Source organism: Canis lupus, chromosome 35 (genome assembly GCF_003254725.2).
Source record: "Canis lupus dingo isolate Sandy chromosome 35, ASM325472v2, whole genome shotgun sequence".
In the NCBI taxonomy this organism is placed as follows: Eukaryota; Metazoa; Chordata; class Mammalia; order Carnivora; family Canidae; genus Canis; species Canis lupus.
This window is the reverse complement of record NC_064277.1, coordinates 23802764-23830002: the sequence shown is the minus strand read 5'-3', so window position 1 is coordinate 23830002 and position 27239 is coordinate 23802764. Positions and strand designations below refer to the sequence as shown.

The following is a 27239-nucleotide window of genomic DNA, read 5'->3' as shown; positions in this document are numbered from 1 at the left end:
GCAAATAACTGGGAAGTGGTGAGTATTTTCACCCATTATAAATTTCTTTAATTGCAATTTTATGTAATTTAACTTTTTAATAATGGTGTCATTGGATAAACCAACCTGCAAATTTCCTGAAATGTAATGATTGGGCCTTATAAGCAGGTTTGCACTCACTGGAGCCAGCTCTGGCACAACCAGTGTTGTGGTGACAACTTATAGGGATTAGGACACCTCAATGCCTTTGATGATGCTCTTCTGTCTCCCTCACTGGATCTCACCCTTTTCTTTACGGGGCATTTAGTGGCTCCCTCATTCAGGCCTGGCTCAAATAGTCTTGTCCTTGGAGAACTCTTCTCACCCTCCCTGCCTCTAGTCGGAACAGGCTCTCAACTCAACTTGGTAGTTCTCAAACATTTATATATATATAATCTGCTATAGCAACAGCTTTCTTTAAGCTCTTATGATTTCCTGAAATTATCAGGTTCATTTATTCACTTTCCTATCCATAAAGCTCCCTAAAAGATTGTCTAGTCTGCCACAAATTTCTCAGGGCCAGGAGCAGTATCTAGCACATGGGCATGCTCAGTAAGCCTCAATTAATGAATGGATGGATGGCATTTTAAGTCCTTAAGTATATTGGCACTCCAAGGCTAACTCGTATACTTCCACAGTTTATTTTTCCTTAAAAGTAGCACTTGGTTCATTTTTATATTATTCTGTTCAGGACTTCTGCGTGAACTCTAGTAATTGCGATTGATTTCAAGTTTTCCTGTGCTACTTTTGTCAAATTTTAATTAGAGTAATACTAGCTCACAGAACTCCACAGAGGTTACTATATTTTTCAATCGGTATCCAAAACCTGGGATTTAAAAAAAAGTTTCCAACAGAAATAGAAGGCATCTGATCAAAAATGTATCATCAGAGAACTGTATTCAAAAGTCATTAGAAATAATCTACTCTGTTGACTGTGTTACACAATTGACAATTAGTCTTACTCATTTCATTTTGTTTTCCATTTCAGAATTTGCTCATTTTCCTTTAGATTTTATTTTACCCTGTGAAACATTAACATGGTTCACATTTCCCTCTTTTTTAAACAAAAGTAGCACTCGATACACAATTTTTCTTTCTTTCTTTCTTCACTTCACAATATATCATGGAGCTCTTTCTCTACCAGCACAAGAAGACTGTATTCCAACCAGATGAGAATTCATCCACCTGGTACGCAGCAAGCCAATAAAAACTGACATGAAGCTTTTGCAGTGAAGGAAGACAAGCTATTTATTGATTGGTGTAGTGCCACCCAGGAGAGCAGGGAGTTCACACTCAAAAGCTGTGAACTGCCTGATGGCTTACAAGCTGAGAGGTGTAAAGGGTGAAAATTCAGGGTAAGGGTGTCAGAGTCTTGGACCAATGTCTTGATTCATTAGGGATTAAGCCAGGTGAAATATTTCCTTTCTTGATCATCTTGTCCCTTATGGTGTCTTCCATTCTGGTTTTGGTGTGATCGTATTGAGGTGGTCATTCTGCTTCAGAATAAGAACAGAGGGGCCTGATCCTTGTGCTTTGGGGACCCGGAAGTGGGAAACATTCTCGGCAGATTGTGGTGGTGATGTCATATCTAGAATACAGGGACAGAGTTCTATATCCTGTGACTTTTATTTTTTTTAAGATTTTATTTATTGGGCAGCCCCGGTGGCTCAGCGGTTTAGCGCCACCTGCAGTCCAGGATGTGATCCTGGAGACCCGGGATCGAGTCCCACGTCGGGCTCCCTGCATGGAGCCTGCTTCTCTCTCTGCCTGTGTCTCTGCCTCTCTTTCGCTCTCTCTGAATAAATAAATAAATCTTAAAAAAAAAAAAGATTTTATTTATTTATTCATGAGAGACAGAGAGAGAGATACCACAATATATTACCACATATATTAAATTGTTTTACACTCATCAGCAATGTGTTAGTGTGCCCATTTCTCCTCAGCATTGTCAACTGGGTGAGTCGTAGGATTTTTCACCTAATAGACAAAAATGGATATTCCTGTATAGTTTTAATTTGCCCTTTATTTTGATTATAAATGAACTTTTTTTTCCCATTTAAGGGCCATCTGCCTTGTGTTTCCTCTGTAAACTTTCTTTTCATCTAGTTAAATAAGAATAAACTGAATTTGGCTTCTTTAGGATGTTATGTCATTCTCTCCATCTTACTTATTCAAGTCTACTTTTGAGTCTTTTAGGAGTGTTTAAAGGTTTTTTTTTTTTCAGTTAGGTTTCACATGCACATACACATTATTTTAATGTGCTTCACTTTGTTGCACTTCACAAATACTATGTCTTTTATAAATTGAAGAATTGTGGCAACCGGTTCTTTGTGGAGCAAGCCTATTGCACCATTTTTGTCTTTTTGTGTCTCTGTGTCACATTTTGGTAATTTTTGCAATATTTCAAACATTTTCTTTATCATTACTTTCTTTTTTTTTTTTTAATTTTTTTTTATTTATTGATGATAGTCACAGAGAGAGAGAGAGAGAGAGAGAGAGAGAGGCAGAGACACAGGCAGAGGGAGAAGCAGACTCCATGCACCAGGAGCCTGACGTGGGATTTGATCCTGGGTCTCCAGGATCGCGCCCTGGGCCAAAGGCAGGCGCCAAACCGCTGCGCCACCCAGGGATCCCTCTTTATCATTACTTTCATTTTGGTGATCTGTGACCAGGGATTACAATTCGCTGGAAGCTCAGGTGATGCTTAGATTTTTTTTTTTTAGAAATAAGGTATTTTTTAATTAAGGTACATTCATGGGGTTTTTTAGACATAACGCCACGTACTAAAAAATAAGTGTTTCTCTTAAATTTTCTGTATTTTCCTTCCTCTTCGTTCAACCACCTCAGCATTCTAATTTGGAGACAAAAGCAAGAGTACTTTCTTTTTTCCTTCGTACTCAATACTCTTTTTAGGAATATCGGGCATAGCTTCAGAATCTGCATGAGTACTTCTGTTTCACCTATTTACTTAATGCTTTTGAATGGATTCAATGCCTCGGATTCCTGTGTCTTCAACTGTGATTTTCATCTCTCTTTGAATGAAACACAAGGATTAAGAGCAAAGACATCAGTATTGTTGCTACAAAAAAGGAGGGGCAAAAATTAAGGGCAGAATGCATTAATTTTCTGTTATGCTAGCACATGGTAGGTGGAACTTTCCGTGGGCAGAGTTAGTTGTGGCTTTGATTTGTCAGACAGTCTCTTGCAAGTGACAGAAGTCAAACCGAAATAGTATTTTTAAAAGATGGGCCAAAAGTGGGGGCGAAATTTAGTGCTCAGTAGACTGGGCACTTAAGCTCAAAAGTTAAGGGCCTTTGGAACAAGCACAGTGGCTGAGATTGGGTTTAAATGCTGCTCCCTCTCTTCCCCACCCCGAACGTCCAAAAATCATTTTTCTTGTTCCCTTTCATTTCACTTTTCAATATTTTTAAAGGGTCAAGAGACCCTTCTTCAGCAGCTCCAAAGTCTTATTCACATCCTCATAAAAGAAAGAAAACGTGTACTCAAGGGGCAGAGCTAAAAATCTCTGAAACTTCTTTCATTGGCTCAGCTCAGCCTCTTTTCCCACCTTTTGGGGGGCGGGGGGCAGGGAGGCGGATAATGTGTCCCAGGAGAGCAATTCTACTGACTGCAAGGCTGAGGCACTAGAGGAATGGGCACTTCTGTTTTGGCACCCATTGTCCCAACGTTTTTCAAGTCACAGTGTTCTGCTCCACCCGAAATCCATTTAGTGGGCACCTAGAGCTTTTTTAAAAATTATTATTATTATTATTTTTTTTTTTTTTTTTAATGAGAAAGGTTAGAACAATTAAAATCTAATGACAAAGTTTCAGGTAAAACCCCTTCTCACAGAGTAATTTATGGGAAGGTTATCAAGAAAACATTTTATTAGGGGCACCTGGGTGACTAAGTCGGTTAAGCGTTTGCCTTTAGCTCAGGTTATGATCTCAGGGTCCTGGGATGGAGCTCAGGGGGGAGTTTGCTTCTCCCTCTGCCTGCTGCTTCCCCTACTTGTGTGCTCTCTCTCGCTCTCTCTCTCTCTCTGTCAAATAAGTAAAATCAAAAAAAGAAAGAAAGAGAGAGAGAAGAAGAAAGAAAGAAGAAAGGAAAGAAAGAAAGAAAAAGAAAGAAAGAAAGAAAGAAAGAAAGAAAGAAAGAAAGAAAGAAGAAAGAAAAGAAAAGAAAGAAAGGAAAGAAAGGAAAGAAAAGAAAAGAAAATTATTTGAATACCCCAGGCTATTAATGAGAACCTCTTCCATAAATCCTTGAAAGTCATCAGTCTTGGAAGGCATCCTGTGTTCCCGTCTTTGATTCTCCAAGAGGTTTTCGTGAGTCTCCAGCGAAGGCAATTAGAAAGAAATACGAAGACCACAAATAGTGACGTTACAAGAGGAGTTTTATTTGTTGGGTGAGATCCTAGAGCAACTTTGCCCTAAAGTTCAGCCGTGGCCGTGGGTCCCTCTGGGGACACGGGCAGTTGCCAGAGGCAGTGCTGCTTCTGCTGTCCTGGGGTCATTATTGGGCAATCTCACTGGAAGCGAAGGCTTTCTTCAGACCTCGAAATTCTTTCAAGTGGGTGGTTTCCTCCTGTGTGCTGACCACCAAGGACACCAGCTGGAAATGAACACTAATATACACTCTATAATTTTATTTTGAAATGTCATATAAATGAATCATGCCATATGTAAACTTTTAAGATTGGTTTTATTTTCATTCTGCATAATTCTGCAGAGGTGAATCCAGGTGGTTGCATGTATCCATAGCTTTTCCTTTTTATTACTCAGTAGTATTCCATGGTAGGGATAATTAACAGCTAGTTTAACATTCATCTTCTGAAGGGCATTTTAGTTTTTTCCAAGTTTGACTCTTATAGAATAAACAAAACAAAAATAAACAAACAAAACCCTGCTGTGAACATAGAGGTCTTGGTAGTGTAAACCTTAGATGTCATTTCACTGGGATGATTGCTCAGTAGAAGGAGTATGGGATTATATGGTAAACTTATTTTTTTGCTTTTTAAGAAACTGCCAACAAATACTCTAAAGTGACTATACCATTTTACTTCCTCATCAGCAATGTATGAGACATGGAATTTCCCCACATTTATGCCTGCTTTCAATGTTGTCACTATTTTTTATTTTAGTGGCCTAATAGGTATATATTGATATCTCGTCATAGTCTTAATTTGCATTTCCCTAATGGTTATTAATGTTAATGTTTATTACTTTCCATGAATGTCTCTTTGTGACTTTTGCCCCTTTTTTAATGGGATAGTTTGGTGTGTTTGTTTACTATTGAGCTTTGAAAAGTATATTTTCTAAATACAATTTTTTGTTATATTTATAGTTTGCAAATATTTTCTTTATGTCTATAGCTTGTCTTTTTAATTTTTTTATGAGACTTTTGCAAAACAGGTGGTTTTTACTTTTGGTTAGATTTACCAATTTTTTTCTCTCGTGGATAGTTTTGTTTAGTGTGTAAGAACTTTTTTTTTTTTTTGTAAGAACTTTTTGCATAGCTCTGGATCCCAAAGATTTTTCTCTTTCTTTCTAAAATGTTTGTGGTTTTACATTTTACATTTTCCATCAGGACAGCCCGGGTGGCTCAGTGGATTAGTGCCTGCCTTCAGCCCAGGGTGTGATCCTGGAGACCTGGGATCGAGTCCCACATCGGGCTCCCTAGATGGAGCCTGCTTCTCCCTCTGCCTCTCTCTCTCTCTCTCTCTCTGTGTCTCTCATGAATAAATAAATAAAATCCTTAATAAATAAATGAAGCTACCATCAGTTTTGAGAACATTTTTGTAAAAGGTGTGAGGCTTAGGTTGAGTTTCCTATTTTTGCCTATTGGTCTAGCATCATTTGTTGAAAAGATTATTCTTCCTCCCTCAAATTTCTTTTTCACCAGTGTCAAAAATTAGTTGGTCCTACCTGTGTAGGACTATTTGTGAGTTCTCCGTTTTGGTCCATTGATCTATTTATCTATCCCTTTCCTATTACTACACAGTCTTGAACACTGTGTTATAGAGTAAGTCTTGAAACTGGGGAGAGTGGTTTCTCCCACCTTATTCTTTCTTTTTAAAATTGTTTGATATTCTAGTTCCTTTACATTTCATTTCTTAGTTTTAGGAGTTTTGTTTTGTTTTTTTGTAGAGTCCCTGTGATTTTTCTCATGGATAATCCCATCATCTTCAAATAGAAGGAGTTCAAATCCATATGTCTTTCATTTCTTTTTGTTTTATTGTAATATGAAAGACTTCAGAAGTTGAATGTAATGGGGATAATGAATATCTTGGCCTTGTTCCTGATCTTATGGGGAAGCATTGACTCTTTTCATTAGTATGATGTTATCTGTAGGATATTTATAGATATCCTTTATCAGATGCAAGAAGTTCTCTTCTATTCCTACTGTTAATAGTTTTTAATTAGGAAAAGATAGTTAATTTTGTCATTTTCTCAGCATTCATTACTATGATCATAGTTTTCTTCTTTATACTGTTAATATGGTAGACCACATTGATGGATTTTGAATATAGAACCTGTCTTGCATTCCTTGATCTTTATACATTGTTGGACTTGATTTGCTATTGTTTCTTTTCTATGTTCATAAGGGTTATTGGTCTGGAGTTTTATTTTGTACTGTTTTTATCTGAATTTAGTATTGGGCTGATTTTGGAATCATAAATTGAGTTGGTAAGTATTTTTTCTTTCACTTTCTGGAAGAGATTGTGTAAAATCAGTACTATTTCTTCTTTAAACATTTGATAGAATTCTTTAGTGAAACCATCTGGGTCTACAGCTTTTATTTGGTGAATGTTTTTAGTTACTATTTTCATTTCTTTAAAAGTTATAAGAATATTGCATTTTTCTAATTTATCTCAAATGAATTCTTTTAGTTGGTTGCTTGCAGTATTTCCTTATTATCATTTTAATGGTCTGTTATATCCCATTTTATTTCTGAGATTGGTAGTTTTTCTCTTTTATTATTAGTCTTCATAGAGATTCTCAATTGTATTGATTTTTTAAAAATAAGAAATATCTTATTTCCATGGTTTTTCTATTGTTTTTCTGTTTTTAATTTCATTGAGTTCTCATATCTTTTTACTGATTTGAGAGAGAGAGAGAGAGAGAGAGAGTGCACAAGCAGGAGGGGCAGAGGGAGAGGGAGAGACAAACTCAAGCAGACTGGGTGCCGACTGTGGAGGCTGACACAGGGCTGAATCTCATGACTCTGAGATCACAACCTGACTCAAAACCAGGGGTTAGATACTTAACTGATTGTGCCACCCAGTTGCCTCAATTTATTTTCTTATCTTTCTTTCTTCTTGCATTGAACTTATTTTGTTCTTCTATATCTTAATGTGGAAGTTTATAGTAATGATTTGAGAACTTTCTCCTTTTTTGAGATGAGTATTTACTGCTGCATTCCACTCTCAGCATGACTTTAACTGCATCCTACAATGCTTTTTAACTCAATTTTTTTAGATAACTGTAGATTCACGTACAGTTGTAAGAAAATATTATAGATACCATGTAGTGTTTAACTTTGTTTCCCCAAAAGGTACATCTTGCAAAACTAAGTACAATATCACTACCAGGATGTTGACATTGTTATAATCAGTATAGAATAGTTCCATCACTGCAAGGATCCCTCTTATTTCCTTTTTTATAGCACAGACACTTCTCTGCCACCCACACTCCCTTTTGACTCTAGGGCCACTAATATAGTTTCTGTTTCTTTATGTCATCTCAAGAATGTTATGTAAGTTGAATTATGTAATAGGTAATCTTTTGGGGATTGTTTCTTAAAAAATAGACTTTATTTTTATTTTTTAAAATATTTTATTTATTCATAAGAGACAGAGAGAGAGAGAGAGAGAAAGAGAGAGGCAGAGACACAGGCAGAGGGAGAAGCAGGCTCCATGCAAGGAGCCCAACATGGGACTCAATCCTGGATCCCGGGACCACACTCTGAGCCAAAGGCAGATGCTCAATCACTGAGCCACCCAGGTGTCCCAACATTTATTTATTTATTTATTTTTTAAGATTTTATTTATTTATCCCTGAGAGACAGAGAGAGAGGCAGAGACATAGACATAGGTAGAAGGAGAAGCAGGTTCCTCACAGAGAGCCTGATGTGGGCCTTGATCCTGGAACCCCGGGATTGCACCCTGAGCCAAAGACAGACGCTCAACCGCTGAGCCACCCAGGCACCCCTGGAGTTTATTTTTAAAAGTAGTTTCAGGTTGACAGAAAAATTGAGCAGAAAGTGCATATACTTCATATGCCTCCTCTGTCTCTACATTAGTATGGTACATTTGTTACAATTAATGAACCACTATTGGTATATTGTTATTAACTAAAGTCCATAATTTACATTAGGGTTCACTCTGTGTTGTGCAGTTAGTTCTATGGGTTTTGGCAAATATATAATGTCAGATACTCACCGTATAGTATTATAGAGAATGGTTTCCTAAAAATTTGCTTTGTCCTAAAAATCATCTGTGCTCCATCTCCTCATCTCTCTTCCTCCTACCACCAAAGTCTGACAACCACTGATTTTTTTAACTGTTTTTATAGTTTTGTCTTTTTCAGGATGCTATTTGACTCATGCAGTATGTTGTCTTTTCAGACTTGATTCTTTCATTTAGCAGTATGTTTTTAAGATTCCTACTGCCTTTTCATGGCTTGATATCTCATTTCTTTTTATCACTGAATAATACTTCCTTATATGGATGTACCATAGTTTACTCATCCAGTCATCTACTGAACTGAAATGTGAATAAAACTACTATAAATATTTCGGAGGTTTATATATATGTATCTCACAATTGCTGGATCAAATAGTAGGCTAATGTTTACTTTTGTAAGCAACTGTGTCTTTCAAAGTGTGTCATTTTTCACTACAACCAGCAATGAACAATAGTTTCTGTTACTGTAGCTCCTAGCCAGCATTTGGTGGTGTCAGTGTTTTGGATTTTGGTCATTCCAGTAGGTGTGTAGTGATACCTCATTGTCAAGGTTTTAATTCGAAATTACTTAATGACATATGATATTGAACGCCTTTTCATGTGTTTATTTACCATCTGTATATCCTTTTCAGTGAAATGCCATTTATGCTTTTCATCCACTTTCTAAATGGATTATTGAGCAGTGTTTTACTGCTGAGTTTTGGGAGTTCTTTATATATCATAGATATTAGTCCTTTGTAAGATATGTGCTTTGTAGCTATTTTCTTTGAGTCTATAGCTTGTCTTTTCATCCTCTTAAAAGAGATTGTATTAGTTTGTTATGGCTGTCATAACAAATTATCACAAACTTGGTGGTTTAAAACCACAGAAATTCCTTCTTATATAGTTCAGATGGGAAGAAGTCAAAATCAAGTGTTAGTGCAACTGGTTCTTTCTGGATGCTCTGAGAGAGAATTTGTCCCATGCTTCCCTCCTGGTTTCTGGTAGCTTCCAAGAATCTTCAGTGTTTTTTGGTTTGTAGTCATATAATTTCCACCTCTGCTTTCATCTTTCACATGATCTTCCCTCCTCTGTGTCTTCTCTTTGGTCTCTTATAAGGACACTTGTTATTGGATTTAGGCCTTACCCAGGCCGCTTAAGATGATACAAGATCCTAAATTGCCCAGAAAGAACACAGATAGCAACCTAGAATCTAATCAGAATCTGAATGGCTAGGATTAAGGAGAATCAAAATAAAAGTATTAGAAATGAAATTATTTATATCACATAGAATTTAATTTCTCCATGATAACAAAGGGAGAGAAGATTCATTGGGGGAATTCAAAATGTTGCTGCCAGAATTTAAAGAGGAAACTGTCCGTGATCTAATAATATTATATTCCAGTGAGTGCAAGAGGTTTAGGTCTTACTTCCAGCATTGTGTTATTTGGGTGCCATTCTTATGTGATGGTCACTTATTATTGATAAGATACTGGTGAGTTTAGTTGGGCTGTGCAAGAAATATTTTTTAAGACGGGAAGATACTCAGACATCAGTTTTATTTCTACTAGGTAGAAAGTTAAATGTGGTCTAGTTTTGATAAATTTCAGGATTTCAGAGGACTCATGGGGCAAGAGAAGAAACCTTAAGTGACAGATCAGCCTATCTCACTGCTCCGTTATGGATTCTAGCAGCAGAGCATGGGATTGGATTGACCCCATGGAATAGAGTCACAGTTGTTCCAGGGTCTCAAAGGGCCAGCCATACTCCTTGTTTGGTGCTAAGTTTGTCTTTTAGTTGCCTTATAAGAAGAAGAAAAATTCCATTCTTTAGCTAAATTTCATGGTGCTTCTCTGCATCTCTCTCCCTTATTCTCCAGTGATCTCTCAGTGATATGCCATGACTAAAAACAAGGCTATTTCATTTCACTGTAAAGAGTACTGTGATGGGGGAGCCAGGATTAAAGACCAAATGCATTTAATTGACCATGGTGCTGGAGGTAGGATTTTTGTTGGACCACTTGAATTAGGCAGACAAAAATGTGCTTGCAAGTAAAAGAAAAACATGGCTGAAATGGATTAAGTACAAAGGGAGGAAGCCATTAAAAATCTTCTGCTGTAGTAACCCTTAAAAGAGAAATAAGGGTCTGAGTTCTCAGAGAATGGAATCTCAGAAACACAGGCATTCCCTCTCTCTTTCAACAGCAGAAATTTCTGTTTTCTGATGTCACCTTCATTTTCTTAATTTTCTCTAAGAGCTAAAGACTCAGTCGTTGGCACTTCTGGATTAATTTTCTAAAGTCTTCAAATGGCCCTGGATCCCTACAAATGTGTCCCTTCAATCTCCAAGTCTGGGCTTCATCATCAAGTTTTGTTTGACCTAGTTCTTTGCAAGTATTATTTGTCTTTAGTCCCCCATGGTCCCCATTTTCCATGGTCCAATTCCAGTGGAATATTACGTTTGACTGTTTGCTCTAGTTTTCTGACTTTGTAAATGAAAAACAGCAAATATTAACCAAAAAAGTCCTATTTATTTTACTTTTACAGTTTCTCATATAACACAGTTTGTGTGAACTGGAGTTAAGGACATCAACACCAAGGCTTTGAGTAGCTATAATTGAATATTACTGAAATACTGTTTTTTGAAACTTGGCCACGCTCCTTCTCTGAAAGTGTCAGTGGCTGTGAAGAGAATTGTTGGTTTCCAGTATCATTATTTACCACTTTAATTGTGAGGCATCACCCTACAGGTGTTAACTTGTACCTCATGTTATTTTCCTTCTTCTGGTATAGTAGAATCCTTTTAATATCCTTTTAAAAAAGATTTGTCTAGTACTCCAGAATAATATTAAATAATAGTAGGAAGAATAAATCCTCTAACAGTAACTAATAATGTTCCACTAAGAAACAAAAACTAGCCTACTAAACATACTGGCAAATAACTTTTAAGCATCTCCTGAGTTTAATGAAAGATTTCCTTTTTCCTTTAACTTCATAGAATTAAGTTTTATTTTATTCAACCTTCCAATAACCTTACATTCTTAGGTAGATCCCAATTTGTCATTATTTGGTAATTTTTTAAGGGCTGCCAGAGCTAGTTGTTTACATTTAACGGAAGATGTATTAATTAATTGACACATTGCAATATACTAGAACATGCTTTCTTTATTAGATTTTATCATATTTCTTCAAAACATGAGACTTTTTCAGAATCTGGAATCATTTCATTAGCTATTGACTTGTCTTTTCCTTAAATGTCTAAGAGGATACACACTTGGAAACCTAATTTTTGAGGTTGGTAGCTCATCAAAGGCCTCAAATTTTCACCACTTATCTTGGTTCTCACTTATAGGTTCAACTTAGCAATTTAGATTTTTTTCAGAAATTTTTACATATCATTGGTAGTTTTAAATAAGTAAACATGAAAATGTGTCCTAACACAATTCAGTTCTATAGGCTTGGACAAAAGTATTGTTAAAATAGGGGCACCTAGGTGGCTCAATTGAGTGTCCAACTCTTGGTTTTGGCTCTGGTCATGATCTCAGGGTGGTGAGATCAAGCCCCATGTTGGGCTTGGCACTGAGCATGGAGCCTGCTTGAGATTTCCTCTCTCTCAAATAAAAAATAAAAATAAAAATAATTTTTAACTTTGTGAATGTTTAAGGAATTTTTGCAGTTTGTTATAAATGTGCAGATTTTATGCTTTGCATTGTGTTTGGAGTTTTAATGATTTCACTTTTGTATAAGACTTGCATTTGGCTGCTTTCCTGTTTTTCAGTTGTTTCTGTGGGTTATTACTCATACGTAGTACTAAAGGATCAAGAAAATATTTGCTTCATTTTCAGTGGTTAAACCTTTTGAAGAAATCAGTTTCTAGTATTCTTGAATAATTGATAGAAAACTGTCTTATCACATTACTGACTCTAATATTGCTACTAGTATTTTACCATCAAAATAGTATTAGGGGGCACTTGAGTGGCTCAGTCTGTTGAGGGGCCCACTCTTGGTTTCTGCTCAGGTCATGATCTCAGGGTCCTGGAATTCAGCCCATCGCCAGGCTCTGCCATCAGCAGAGAGTCTGCCTCAGGATTGTTTTTGTCCTTCTGCTCCTCCCACCTACTCTCTAAAATAAATATATTTTTTTAATGGCATTGGGCGTTTCTGAGATACAACTAACCCACTAAGAAATATACCCCATACCCATTTTTACTGTTTTTCACATAAATAGTAGGTGTGAGATATTTGTGCCTTTTATCTTTTGGCTAATTAACAAGTCATGGTTACAGATTTCAGGAGATGGAAGAATCCTAGAACTCTTGGAAGGAGATCCTTCCTTATACAGGCACTTGAAAAAATATGCATGCTAATTTGCTACTTGGCTGACCTCCTGTAGGCATGCTCTACAAATCCAAGAGTTGAGTTTACAGATCTCCTTCCTTTGCTTCTAATCTGTTCATGTAGTATAACTCTACCCTCATGAAAATGCAAACCCTAAAATAAGACTCTACATCTTTACTTTTTCATGGGGATTGTGCTGTCCCTACAGCCCTAAACGAAGTTTGCTCTTCTCCCAAGAAGAATGGCACTTCACCCCAGGACCTGCTAGATGGCTGTGGTCTACTCCGAAGGCCTAAAAAGATTCCATCACGAGTTCTGTTGTAAAAAGTACTGCACATTACAGTGAATTACTTCAGAGGCCTCTGTCACCAGTAACTAGAGAATTTTCAGTCCTTTTGAAAGAGTTGTGGTCGATTAGATCCTTAAGTGTTGGGGTTGAATCCATTATTGTTCTAAGTTTTTGGTAAACCTAAGTTTTTTTTCTCAGAAATTGTGAGTGGCTCAGAAAAGAGCCTGTGGTTCAGTGTGGGTTTGTTTCCCCTCCACTCCAGAGGCTGGGGTCACCCGCTAGGCTTTAGTGCTTGTGAGGTGTTACTTCCCCTTGGCCTTGTGGGCTCTCGGTCTTCTTGGGCAGCAGCACGGCCTGGATGTTGGGCAGGACGCCGCCCTGCGCGATGGTCACGCGGCCCAGCAGCTTGTTGAGCTCCTCGTCGTTGCGGATGGCCAGCTGCAGGTGGCGCGGGATGATGCGCGTCTTCTTGTTGTCGCGGGCCGCGTTGCCCGCCAGCTCCAGGATCTCGGCCGTCAGGTACTCCAGCACGGCCGCCAGGTACACCGGCGCGCCCGCCCCGACCCGCTCCGCGTAGTTGCCCTTGCGGAGCAGGCGGTGGACGCGGCCCACCGGGAACTGGAGCCCGGCCCGCGACGAGCGCGTCTTGGCCTTGGCGCGAGCCTTGCCGCCCTGCTTCCCGCGACCCAACCCAGCCTAAGAACTGATACATTATAACGGGGAAAAAAAATCCGTTAGGGCTGTACCTGGCCTATTTATAGTCTGACGGTAGGTTGTGCGTTGCTATTTGATTCGGCGGATAGTCTACCAATCAGAATGTTCCTGGAATCACCTTATTTGCAAGCACACCCCTACCCATAGCCCAATCAGACGTTGGCTGCCCCATACGTCATTGAGCGCTGTGCCTATAAATACCACCTTTGGCGTCCTGGAGTGCCAGTTGTTAGGCTCACTGGAGTTTAATCAGTGATGCCGGAGCTGACTTCGAAGGGCACTACCATCTCCAAGAAAGGCTTCAAGAGAGCTGTAGCCAAAACCCAGAAGAAAGAGGGAAAGAAGCGCAGGAGATGCCGGAAAGAGAGCTATTCTATCTACATCTATAAGGTGCTGAAGCAGGTGCACCCCGACACGGGCATCTCGTCCAAGGCCATGGGCATCATGAACTCGTTCGTCAACGACATCTTCGAGCGCATCGCGGGCGAGGCGTCGCGCCTGGCGCATTACAACAAGCGCTCGACCATCACGTCCAGGGAGATCCAGACGGCCGTGCGCCTGCTGCTGCCCGGGGAGCTGGCCAAGCACGCCGTGTCCGAGGGCACCAAGGCCGTCACCAAGTACACCAGCTCCAAATAAGACGAGTCAAGTTACCAGACAAGCGTTATAACCCAAAGGTTCTTTTAAGAGCCACCCACATTTTCCAAAAGACTGTAGGCTCTTAGTTGTAATATATGTGCGTAGGTCTAATGACCTAGAAACTGTTGGTCCGACAAGCAAAGAGATTTCTTCTGATTGCAAGGTTTATTTTGCTCACACCATCTACTATGTTTGAGAAATAAGGTCTCAGTGCTTGCATGACTATCTTTTAGTTCTTAATACCTTACTGCTTTGTTTATGCATCTACAGCATTTTCAGTGGGACTTGAGATCTAGGTGAAGCAATTCAGAGAAGGGAGTTATTTGAACAAGTTCAAATGTGTCCTCCGGGAGGTCCTTCCAAGGGCTATGAAGGCCATGAGGCATATGGCTTGCCTTTCTCCAGAAAACCTTATTACTATATAAGTACTTTGTATCAGATGACAGCAAAAGGAGCCTAGAGCTGTGGAAAGACTTTACAGCCCTTAGGACAGTCTAGGGTGGGAGCATTAGTTGGAGCTGTTTTGCTTCCTCTTTACATTGGCTGTGGTGTGTGAAAAAAATTCCTGTAGGTCAGGCTAACTGCCCATAAGCTACTATTTGAGGCCCAAGGCCCAGATTTTCTTGGTCTGATTTCATCTAAACATTTATTCCAGTTTCTAATCTGTGCTATTTGTTGAGAACAGGTTCACAGAGTGTGTGGAGATCTTGCTGTGTCAACTATAATTCACACTAGAACCCAATAATCTGGCTAAAGCATCAATTGGCAAACAAGTAACAGTAACAGAATTAACTTTTTTTCATAATTTCTTACAGGTTATAATAGAGTTACTTGTTTCTTGTTTTGTGATTGGATCGTTAAAATTGAGTTTGTGCCCTGAATTACTGGACTCGAATACCGAGATGTTCCAAATTGTAGATACTGGTAATACAGTATTTATCAAAATAGGATGCCCAGTATGCAAGTCAGAAGACTGGGGGTACAAGACCTAATCTGTCATAATCATGTAGACTCTTCTGAGCCTACAAGCATTTTAAAAAATCAGTGAAAAAGGCGAAGGAAATTAACAAAAAAGAAGGGATCAAATTATTACTACTTCCCAGAAACCTGTAGTCAGCTGGAATCCTCAATTTGACTGTTAACTTTTATTTTTATTCTTCCCTTTTTAAAAAGACTTAATATATATACATCTTCTTTACAAAAAAATTAAAATAAAAGCAAACTTTAATACCATTTGATTGAATATGTATAGTAAAAATTCATGGGAAAAAAGGGTCACATGCTTCTATACATAGTGAGACAGCCCCTGCAGAACCTCTGGATGCCTTAGCTGGGAGTCCTTGAAGGAGCTAATAGATGGTACATCTGTGCCAAATTGTATAGGAAGGAGGCATCATCTTCAGTCAGGGGTCCCAGCTGCCCTGATAAAACCTCATGAAACAGCACAGGTCCCACATCTTTATCAACTTCTGGAGTTGAAAAGTATTGTTTTTCAGGCTGGTTCTTTCCCTTAGCAGCGTGTATTTAAGATTTATCCATTTTTGTTATGTGAATTGATATCTTGTTCTTTTTTATCACTAAGTAACTCTTTTGTATGGCTATACCACAGTTTGTCTATTCATTTACCTATTTCAAGGGATCTTGGTTGCTTCCACTTTTTATCCATTGTGAGTAAAGTTGTTGTAAGTATTTGTGTGCAGGTTTTGTTGACATAACTTTTCAAACAGTTGGGTAAATATCACCAAGAGCACAATTGCTGGGTTGTATGTGTCCCTTTATAAGGAACTGCTAAACTGTCTTCCAAAGTGGCCGTGTCATTTAGCATCCTCACTAGCAATGATTGAGAATTCTCCTTGTTCCATACCCTTGTCAGCATTTGGTAATGTCATGTTTTAGATTTTACCCATTCTGACAGGTGTCTAATAGCTTATTGTTTTAATTTGCATTTTCCTAATAACAGTTATGTTCAGGATCTTTTGATATACTTATGAACCATCTGTATATCTTTTTGGTGAGATGTCTGTCCATATCTTTTGCCTATTCTTTTCTTTTTAAGATTTTATTTATTTATTCATGAGAGAGAGAGAGAGAGAGAGAGGCAGAGACATAGGCAGAGGGGAAGCAGGCTCCATGCAGGGAGAGACGCTCAACTGCTAAGCCACTCAGGTGTCCCTCTATTGCCTATTCTTTCATTGGGCTTATTTTCTTACAGTTGAGTTTCAAGCATTTCTTAAAATATATTCTAGATACAATCCTTTACACATACATGATTTGCAAATATTGCAATATGAAATGAAAGGCAGACTTTTCATTCTCTTACCAGTGTCTTTAGCAGAGCATACGTTTCTAATTTCAAAATATTTTGAAATTAAATGCAAGCCACATTATAATGAAATATATCGCAAGTCACACAAATACTGGCTACATATGGCACTTTAAGCTTTCCAGTAGCCACATTTAAAGTAGAAAAAATAAACCAGTGAAATTAATTTTAACCAAATATTTTATTTAATCCAATATGCAAAAATGTTACAATTTCAACATGTAATAAAGGTAAAATTATAGCAATTTACAGTTTTAAAAATTAGGTCTTTGAAATCCAATAGGTATTTTATACTTATAGTATGTTCTTAGTTCAGACTTGCAACATTTCAACTGCTCAATAACCACATATGGCTAGTGGCTACCATACTGGACACTATAGCACTAAATTAACTCTAGGCAGCCTAAACCACACTCCTTGCTCTAAACACCTATGGCAGACTCACAAATTTGTAACTGCAATCTAGGGCTCTCCATGAATTCCAAACTAGTAAATTCAACTGCTTTCTCAACATCACCATTTCAACATTGTGCAGCCACATCAAAATTCTCTCCACAAGGGTTCACAATCTCTCTTGACAGTGTTTTCAATCTCCATGGTTCATTGTATCCAAGCCAGAAATATGGTATTTTTTTCCTTGTTAGCTCCTTTTTTCAGTTTCCACTTCAATCTATCTACAAGATATGTTGATTTTATTTCCTATATATTTTTGTTATCTGACCACTTTTCACCTTGTCCACTGCCACCGTTTTTGTCCAGACCCTGTCATCTATCTCACATCTGGATTATTGTCCCTAGCTAGTCTCACTATTCTTAATCTTGTCTCCTTAAAATCCACTCTCCACTCAACTGACAAATATTAGATGAGAAAAATTTTTGTTTTCACTAAACAATAACTGAAATTTAGCATTCCTTTCAATTATGAATACTGCATAGCAAACAGACCCGTCATACTAGCCATACCTGTGGCTATGTTGACATTGGAAATCACAGCCATATTCCTAGCACTTTCCTGTGGTTACAGATATCTCAAAATATTGTTAATGCTCACGAGAACCTAAAAAATATTATAATTGTTATTTTACTCTGAAGTGCCAATGAAGAAGCACAAATATAACTATATCAAACATTTAAAAATATTTTGAAAAAAATAAAAATAAAAATAAAAATATTTTGAAAACTATTTCAATCTGGTGTTGTTTTATTATTAAAGCTCATATTTTGGGGTGCCTGGATGGCAGAGTCTTGGTTTTGGCTCATGCTGGGGTCCTGAGAGCAAGCCCTGTGTTGGGCTCTGTGCTCATCGTGGAGTCCACTTGAGACTCTTTTTCTCCCCACCCACCCACACTTTCTCACTCTCTCTCTCTCAAATAAATAAATAAATCTTAAAAGAAAAAAGCTCATAATTTATTGTATTTAATCAGATATTTATCCTAAGATCTATATAAGATCAACTAGACTTCCAAAGAAATCTATAGTACAGTACGTTAAGAACCACTGTCTAAGGATTCCAGCAAACATCTTACTCATAAAGTATACTGGAGACAGTTATAAAAATCAGATGACAGAATTCCACTAATTATCCACTTGGGGTCAGATGACTGAATTTTAGCTTTTAGACTGATTCCTTCCTCCAGGATGCAGACTCTCTGGCCACAGAGTCCTGGGATTGCTAGGCTATCCCATTACATCCATGCATGAGTGTCTGCCAGAAACACACATCATTGTTTTATCAATGAAACAATTTCTCACATTACTTCTGCTATCAAACCCCTATTGTGAGTGGAGATGAAGAGCTGAAGAACTTGTAGGTCAGATGGTAGCTAACATTATCTGGAAGGTGAATCTTTATGAGGAAATTCCATTTATCGGTTTCCCTAGGGCAGCTGCAACAAGTTACCACAAACTGAGCGTCTTAAAACAATAAATATTCTTTCACTGTTTTGGAAGTCCAAAATCAGAGGGTTGGCTCCTTGTGGAGGCTCGTAGAGAGACTCTGTTCCATGTCTCTCCCTGGGCTTCTGGTGGTGGCCAGCAGTCCTTGGTGTTTTGGGCTTGCAGCTGCATCACTCCAGTCTCTGCCTGCCTCCGGCTTCAGATGGCCCTCTGTTCTGCATCTCTGTGTCTGTAATGTCCTTCTCCTCTCTCTTATAAGGATACCTTAAATCCAGGATGATCTTATCTCAAGATTCTTTTTTTAAGATTTTATTTATTTGGGACAGCATGAGAGAGCATGAGCTGGAGGAGAGGCAGATGAAAAAGGAAAGGAAGACTCCCCACTAAGCAGAGAGCCTGATGCAGGGCTCCATCCCAGGACTCTGGGATCATAACCAACTGAGCCACCCAGGTGCCCCTCAAGATTCTTAATTATGCTCTATTTCAAGGTCACATTCATAGGTATGAAGGGTTAAGACTTGGACATGTCCTTTTACAGGGCACAATTGAACCCATTACATATCACAAATTAACAAACTGACCCTAAGGTTTAGCCTAACATCGATTCACACAAAATTTACATTATGCTATCTGGGCTGGGCTGAAGTGATTTATTGACTGATGAGTGGGAAAACAACTCTATTTTGTTTGGGGTTGGCAGGTCCTGTCTCAGAACCTTTAGATTGCTTCTTGATGCCAGTGGGCTTGGTGACCTTGAGCTTGTTGAAGTACAATGGTCTTACTCAGGGGTGGCAATTGACTACTGTGATGATGTTACTGATCTAGACATCCATAAAGCAGGAGGACAGGTATAGGGACATGTTCTTATGATGTTTCTCTAAGTAGTTGTACTTTCAGATGTGGTAGAGGCAGTCTTTCTTGATGACTAATGGTCCTCTTTATCTTCATCTGGTCACCACGCCAAACACCATTCACCCTCAAATGGAGACACTGCCAGTAGAGGAGCATTTCTTGTTAATGTAGGTGGCCTCAATTGCCTCGTTAAGCATCTGGAACTCCTAGACTGATGTTCTTGTGGTATCATAGGAGATTCTTCTTGCCAGTTTCTCCAAGCAGGACTTCTTTTGAAAGATGGTTGGCTGCTTTGAGTAGGCAGGCTCACTCTGAATATCTACAGTCTTCCTGGTCACCTGAGAAAAAGCTGGACTGAAGTAATTTAGACTAAATTACAGACCACACAAAACCTTTTTGGGGCACCTAATTATCTCCCTCATTCATAACTGAGCGAAGCCTTGTGAGTTTATGTCTGCATCATTGACTAGAAAGGAAACACAATGAGAGCAAGAACCTCCTCTGTCTTACTCTCTTACACACACACATTCACTTATTGAGCAAATGTTTGAAGTATAGAGGAAAAGGAAACACAATTTTAAAATCTTTTTTGGAAAACAAAATAAAGAGTAATAACAAAATGTAGCCACTTTCTCTGACTAGCCCTCCACTAAAGGGAGAGCCATACTTGCCTGCTGGAGCAGTACAGTGAGGACTTAAATTGGTCTGGCCCATTCTGGTTCAGCTCCCTGGGTTTCCTTTGCTATGCATACCTCATGGTCCCATCTGAGATGAGACTGGGAAGTTACTCCTTTGAGAGCTGAACCAATAGAGGTCTTTCTCCTGTTCTGGGTTCAGAGGTATTATAGCTTTAGGGGAATTATACCATGTTGAGCACCTGAGCTCAACAGGCTCAGGTGCTCTGTCCTTTTTCCAGCCCTCACCTTATTGGCACTTGTTATGTTTTCTGCTCTGTAGCATAGTAACACCACAGTCTAGAATTAAAGAGAGACCACTAATACCGCTCCTGCTTCCAGGGCACATCTCAACCAGTAATCATTGCAGTGATATTAGGGTGAAGTAAACAGCTAGAGGTGCTTAGAGTGGGGAGCACCTTCAGGATCTGCTTTCCCCAGTTCCCAAACCCAACTTCACTGTATTTAAAGCAGAGCCCTAGCTCTGCTGTGGCCCTTTCCACAGAAAATTCTATCTTGCCAATCCTCTATTACTTGAGGTTTGAGATGCCAGCAATAGGCAGGCAGCACCTTTCTTAAAACACACATTTTAAAAACCTGAAATAACAATAACAACAAAAACCCCTGTGTTCTCACTGCTTTCCCATAGATTGTCTTGGACTAAAGCTTTCCTCTTATTTGTCTGATATTATGCTAGTCTTCCAAGGTCTCAAATCCATTCAAACCTCCTTTGTGCCACCAAGTTCCTGAAAGGTGGGTTCTTGGTCTGCATTTGGTCTGCAAATCTGATCTAAAGAAAGAATTTGACCAACTGCTTTCCTTTTCTAATAACAAATGTTTCCAAGTTCCTAGTGGAAAATGAAGAAATTCATATCTCTCAGCAACTCTTACATATTAACGAAAATTCAGAATATTTACAGAACCTGTGGGAATAAGGGGGAAACATAGCTTACAGGAAAAAAAAAGATAGTTTAAATGCTTACATTAGGGAGGGAGGGGCAAGCTGGTGGAAGAGTAGGGTCCCCAAATCACCAGTCCCCACCAAATTACCTAGATAACCTTCAAATCATCCTGAAAATCTACGAATTCGGCCTGAGGTTTAAAGAGAGAACAGCTGGAATGCTACAGTGAGAAGAGTTCGCGCTTCTATCAAAGTAGGAAGACGGGGGAAAAGAAATAAAAAAGGCCTCCACGGGGGAGGGGCCCCGCGAGGAGCCGGGCTGAGGCCGGGGCGAGTGTCCCCAGGACAGGAGAGCCCCGTCCTGGAGAAGCAGGAGCTGCACCGACCTTCCCGGGCGGAAAGGGGCTCGCAGGGAGTTCGAGCAGGACCCCGGGAGGGCGGGGATGCCCTCGGGCTCCCGGGGACACTAACAGACACCTGCGCCCCGGGAGAGTGCGCCGAGCTCCCTAAGGGCTGCAGCGCGCACGGCGGGACCGGAGCAGCTCGGGGGGCTCGGGGGCGGCTCCGCGGAGGGGGCTGCGGGGCAGGAGCGCGAATCCAACAGCGCAGGCCCCGGAGCACTGGGCACCAGGACAAAGCCCAGGATCCGGCCTCCCCCACGGAAGGCAGAGGCCGGGAGGGCCCAGGACAGCGAGGACGCTCCTGCCCCAGCTGAGCAGATCAGCGGCCCCGCCCCGGAGCCTCCAGGCCCTGCAGACGGAGAGATCCGGAGTTCCTGCGGGGGCTGACTCCAGGTTTCCAGAGCTGGCCCGCCACTGGGGTTGTTCCTCCTGGGGCTTCACGGGGTAAACAACCCCCACTGAGCCCTGCACCAGGGGGCAGAGCAGCTCCCCCAAGTGCTAACACCTGAAAATCAGCCCAACGGGTCCCTCTCCCAGAACACCAGCGAGACGGACAAGTTCCAGGGGAAGTCAAGGGACTTAAAGTACACAGAATCAGAAGATACTCCCCCGTGTTGTTTTGTTTGTTTGTTTGTTTGTTTGTTTTTCTTTTTGTTTTCCGTTTCCCCCACCCTTTTTTCCCTTTCTTTCTTTTTTTTCTCTTTTTCTTCTCTTTTTTTCTTCCTATTTTCTACTTTCTCTTTCTCTTTTCTTTCCTTCTTTCTCTCCTCTCTTTTTCTCCTTTTCCCAATACAACTTGTTTTTGGCCACTCTGCACTGAGCAAAATGACTAGAAGGAAAACCTCACCTCAAAAGAAAGAATCAGAAACAGTCCTCTCTCCCACAGAGTTACAAAATCTGGATTACAATTCAATGTCAGAAAGGCAATTCAGAAGCACTATTATACAGCTACTGGTGGCTCTAGAAAAAAGCATAAAGGACTCAAGAGACCTCATGACTGCAGAATTTAGATCTAATCAGGCAGAAATTAAAAATCAATTGAAGGAGATGGAATCCAAACTAGAAGTCCTAATGACGAGGGTTAACGAGGTGGAAGAACAAGTGAGTGACATAGAACAAGTTGATGGCAAAGAGGGAAACTAGGAAAAAAGAGACAAACAGTTAAAAGACCATGAAGATAGATTAAGGGAAATAAACAACAGCCTGAGGAAGAAAAACCTACGTTTAATTGGGGTTCCCGAGGGCGCCGAAAGGGACAGAGGGCCAGAATATGTATTTGAACAAATCATAGCTGAAAACTTTCCTAATCTGGGAAGGGAAACAGGCATTCAGATCCAGGAAATAGAGAGACACCCCCCCCCCCCCAAAATCAATGAAAACCGTTCAACACCTCGACATTTGATAGTGAAGCTTGCAAATTCCAAAGATAAAGAGAAGATCCTTAAAGCAGCAAGACACAAGAAATCCCTGACCTTTATGGGGAGGAGTATTAGGGTAACAGCAGACCTCTCCACAGAGACCTGGCAGGCCAGAAAGGGCTGGCAGGATATATTCAGGGTCCTAAATGAGAAGAACATGCAACCAAGAATATTTTATCCAGCAAGGCTCTATTTCAAAATGGAAGGAGAGAAAAGAGCTTCCAAGACAGGCAGGAACTGAAAGAATATGTGACCTCCAAACCAGCTCTGCAAGAAATTGTAAGGGGAACTCTCAAAATTCCCCTTTAAGAAGAAGTTCAGTGGAACAATCCACAAAAACAAGGACTGAATAGATATCATGATGACACTAAACTCAGATCTTTCAATAGTAACTCTGAACGTGAACGGGCTTAATGACCCCATCAAAAGGCGCAGGGTTTCAGACTGGATAAAAAAGCAGGACCCATCTATTTGCTGTCTACAAGAGACTCATTTTAGACAGAAGGACACCTACAGCCTGAAAATAAAAGGTTGGAGAACCATTTACCATTCAAATGGTCCTCAAAAGAAAGCAGGGGTAGCCATCCTTATATCAGATAAACTAAAATTTACCCTGAAGACTGTAGTGAGAGATGAAGAGGGACACTATATCATACTTAAAGGATCTATCCAACAAGAGGACTTAACAATCCTCAATATATATCTCCCGAATGTGGGAGCTGCCAAATATTTAAATCAATTAATAACCAAAGTGAAGAAATACTTAGATAATAATACACTTATACCTGGTGACTTCAATCTAGCTCTTTCTATACTCGACAGGTCTTCTAAGCACATCTCCAAAGAAACGAGAGCTTTAAATGATACACTGGACCAGATGGATTTCACAGATATCTACAGAACTTTACATCCAAACTCAACTGAATACACATTCTTCTCAATGCACATGGAACTTTCTCCAGAATAGACCACATACTGGGTCACAAATTGGGTCTGAACCGATACCAAAGGATTGGGATCCTCCCCTGCATATTTTCAGACCATAATGCCTTGAAATTAGAACTAAATCACAAGAAGTTTGGAAGGACCTCAAACACGTGGAGGTTAAGGACCATCCTGCTAAAAGATGAAAGGGACAACCAGGAAATTAAGGAAGAATTAAAAGGATTCATGGAAACTAATGAGAATGAAGATGCAACCGTTCAAAATCTTTGGGATGCAGCAAAAGCAGTCCTAAGGGGGAAATACATCGCAATACAAGCATCCATTCAAAAACTGGAAAGAACTCAAATACAAAAGCTAACCTTACACATAAAGGAGCTAGGGAAAAAACAGCAGATGGACCCTACACCCAGCAGAAGAAGAGAGTTAATTAAAATTCTAGCAGAACTCAACAAAATCGAGACCAGAAGAACTGTGGAACAGATCAACAGAACCAGGAGTTGATTCTTTGAAAGAATTAATAAGATAGATAAACCATTAGCCAACCTTATTAAAAAGAAGAGAGAGAAGACTCAAATTAATAAAATCATGAATGAGAAAGGAGAGATCACTACCAACACCAAGGAAATACAAACGATTTTAAAAACATATTATGAAAAAAAAAAAACAAAAAAACAAAAAAACATATTATGAACAGCTATACGCCAATAAATTAGGCAATCTAGAAGAAATGGATGCATTCCTAGAAAGCCACAAACTACCAAAACTGGAACAGGAAGAAATACAAAACCTGAACAGGCCAATAACCAGGGAGGAAATTGAAGCAGTCATCCAAAACCTCCCAAGACACAAGAGTCCAGGGCCAGATGGCTTCCCATGGGAATTCTATCAAACGTTCAAAGAAGAAATCATACCTATTCTACTAAAGCTGTTTGGAAAGATAGAGATGGAGTACTTCCAAATTCGTTCTATGAGGCCAGCATCACCTTAATTCCAAAACCAGACAAAGACCCCCACCAAAAAGGACAATTACAGACTAATATCCCTGATGAACATGGATGTAAAAATTCTCAACAAGCTACTAGCCAATAGGATCCAACAGTACATTAAGAAAATTATTCACCATGACCAAGTAGGATTTATCCCCGGACACAAGGCTGGTTCAACACTCGTAAAACAATCAATGTGATTCATCATATCAGCAAGAGAAAATCCAGAACCATATGATCCTCTCATTAGATGCAGAGAAAGCATTTGACAAAATACAGCACCCATTCCTGATCAAAAATAACTTATATGTCTAAAGAGGAAAGGCTTATGATCAATCCCCAGTGATGCTGAAAAGGCATTTTCTAAAACTCAGTATCCATTCTTAACTTACAGTTCTCAATAAAGCAGACATAGAAGAATTCTTCCTCATTATAAAATACATCTGAGGAATCTGCAGAAGATTCTTCAGTAAATGAGGGAAAAACAAGAATGCTTGATCTCTTCATTGCTATTTAACATCATTATGAAGGCTCTGAGCCATTGAAATCAGATAGGAGGAAGAAATTAGAAGCAAACTAATTAAAAGGAGGCAGTAAAATGTTTACTTTCAGATATTATCACAAAAAAAAAAAAAAAAAACCAGAATTTACCAGAAAGGCAGTAAGAAGTCAATTCAATAAAGTATAATAGGATATAAAAATAATGCACAGAAATAATATTTTCACATACAATTAAATGCTAGATTTGAATAGGGAAATACACCATTTACAATAAGAGCAAACCCAGAATACCTAGAATTTCTCTGCCTTCAGTCATCCCGATTAGTGATTTTACTTACTACATCCACTCATTTAGTGCTTCCTGTTATTTGCAGCCAAAGCATAATCTGAGTAAAAGCTGTGTCAGGTTTGGTCTGAAGACCTTTTTTTAAAGATTTTGAGAGAGGGCACAGAGGGGCAGAGGGAAAAGCAGACTTCCCCTGATGAGCAGAGAGCCCGGCACAGGGCTTGATCCCAGGACCTGGAGATTATGAGGCAAACTGAAGGCAGAGGGTTAACACACTGAGCCTCCCAGGCACTATTTATGAGAGGTTTTTATTAGCACTCTTACTTTTTGCCCAAGTAACCCTGAGGCTTTGGATATTCAGGGTAGCCTGTAGAGTGGTCACAGTTGACAGGGATGTGGAAGCTATGTGCTATCTGCTGGTTGCCAGTCTTCCTTGGCTGACTGGGATCCCAGTTTAGAGATGCTGCTCTTAACAGCAGGGTACACAGACCCTCCAGGTCAATTCCTGGAGGGAATTCCAGCTAAGGTATGCAAGATACTCTGCAGAGGTGAGCTCACTGTGCACAAAACTGTGGAGCATTTTAGTTTTACAATTTTTGTGTGTCCAAATATTTTATCAAGTGGTATTGAAGCTTATTTAATTGCAAAGTATATATACATTTGTGAATCATGAGAAAGTGCTTGGATTCCAACTTAAACCACAACGATTTTGAAAAGGCCAGCTACATCCCTTGTGAGCCGTCTTCCCAGCAGCTACGTAAATATGTAACTACAAATGCTCCAGATAAATGTTTTTCAAGGAACTCTTGTTGAATTGCTCCGGATTTTGACAAGGTCAAGGTTCTAATGAAAAATACGGACAGCCTTAGGGTGGACATGCAGCTGAGCACCTTTGGGAAGAGTACTTGCATAATCAGCTTCAGTTGCAAGTATTGCACATCGCTATTTGGCCCTAAAATGGCTATGCAAGTTGCACTGTTCAAGCAGAACTAGCAGCTGAGCTTGGCACAATCTGTGACCTTTCACAGGAAAGCCCACAGCCCTTCTCCAAAAAGCACGTAAGGGGCTCTGAAAAGAGCCTTTGAGTTAGAGTTAGCGGTAAAGACGCTTACTCCGGCACGTTTACTTGGAGCTGGTGTACTTGGTGACGGCCTTGGTGCCCTCGGACACGGCGTGCTTGGCCAGCTCCCCGGGCAGCAGCAGGCGCACGGCCGTCTGGATCTCCCTGGACGTGATGGTCGAGCGCTTGTTGTAATGCGCCAGGCGCGACGCCTCGCCCGCGATGCGCTCGAAGATGTCGTTGACGAACGAGTTCATGATGCCCATGGCCTTGGACGAGATGCCCGTGTCGGGGTGCACCTGCTTCAGCACCTTGTAGATGTAGATAGAATAGCTCTCTTTCCGGCATCTCCTGCGCTTTTTTCCCTCTTTCTTCTGGGTTTTGGCTACAGCTCTCTTGAAGCCTTTCTTGGAGATGGTAGTGCCCTTCGAAGTCAGCTCCGGCATGACAAGTGTCCAGCCCCAGCGTTACAGCTCCCTGGTTCCAGCTCTAACGGCTCCACTCTCCCGTCTGCGCCGAGTAACGGAAAGGCGCTCAAGCGTTGGCAGAGCGG

The 27239-nt window shown here is 40.0% G+C and overlaps 2 protein-coding genes and 1 pseudogene across 2 annotated transcripts; 1 reads left to right on the top strand and 2 right to left on the bottom strand.

Moving 5' to 3' along the window:
* Positions 1-13377: 13377 nt before the first annotated feature.
* Positions 13378-13983, bottom strand: LOC112659606 (histone H2A type 1-E-like; annotated as a pseudogene).
* Positions 13984-14029: 46 nt separating this feature from the next.
* Positions 14030-17931, top strand: LOC112657005 (histone H2B type 1-A). Its single transcript, XM_025442684.3, has one exon. It carries the CDS (start codon positions 14060-14062, stop codon positions 14441-14443), a length of 384 nt encoding a protein of 127 aa, XP_025298469.1. The 5' UTR covers positions 14030-14059; the 3' UTR covers positions 14444-17931.
* LOC112657016 (histone H2B type 1-A) lies at positions 16933-27215 on the bottom strand. The gene is made up of 2 exons (XM_025442709.3): positions 25951-27215; positions 16933-19852 (listed from the first exon to the last, which is right to left on the bottom strand). The coding sequence occupies exon 1, from the start codon at positions 27130-27132 to the stop codon at positions 26749-26751; it is 384 nt and encodes a 127-aa protein (XP_025298494.1). The 5' UTR covers positions 27133-27215; the 3' UTR covers positions 16933-19852; positions 25951-26748.
* Positions 27216-27239: the final 24 nt, after the last annotated feature.

Coding starts and splice junctions, on each gene's coding strand:
- LOC112657005 (XM_025442684.3), top strand. CDS start 14,060: ATGCCGGAGCTGACTTCGAAGGGCACTACCATCTCCAAGAAAGGCTTC.
- LOC112657016 (XM_025442709.3), bottom strand. CDS start 27,132: ATGCCGGAGCTGACTTCGAAGGGCACTACCATCTCCAAGAAAGGCTTC.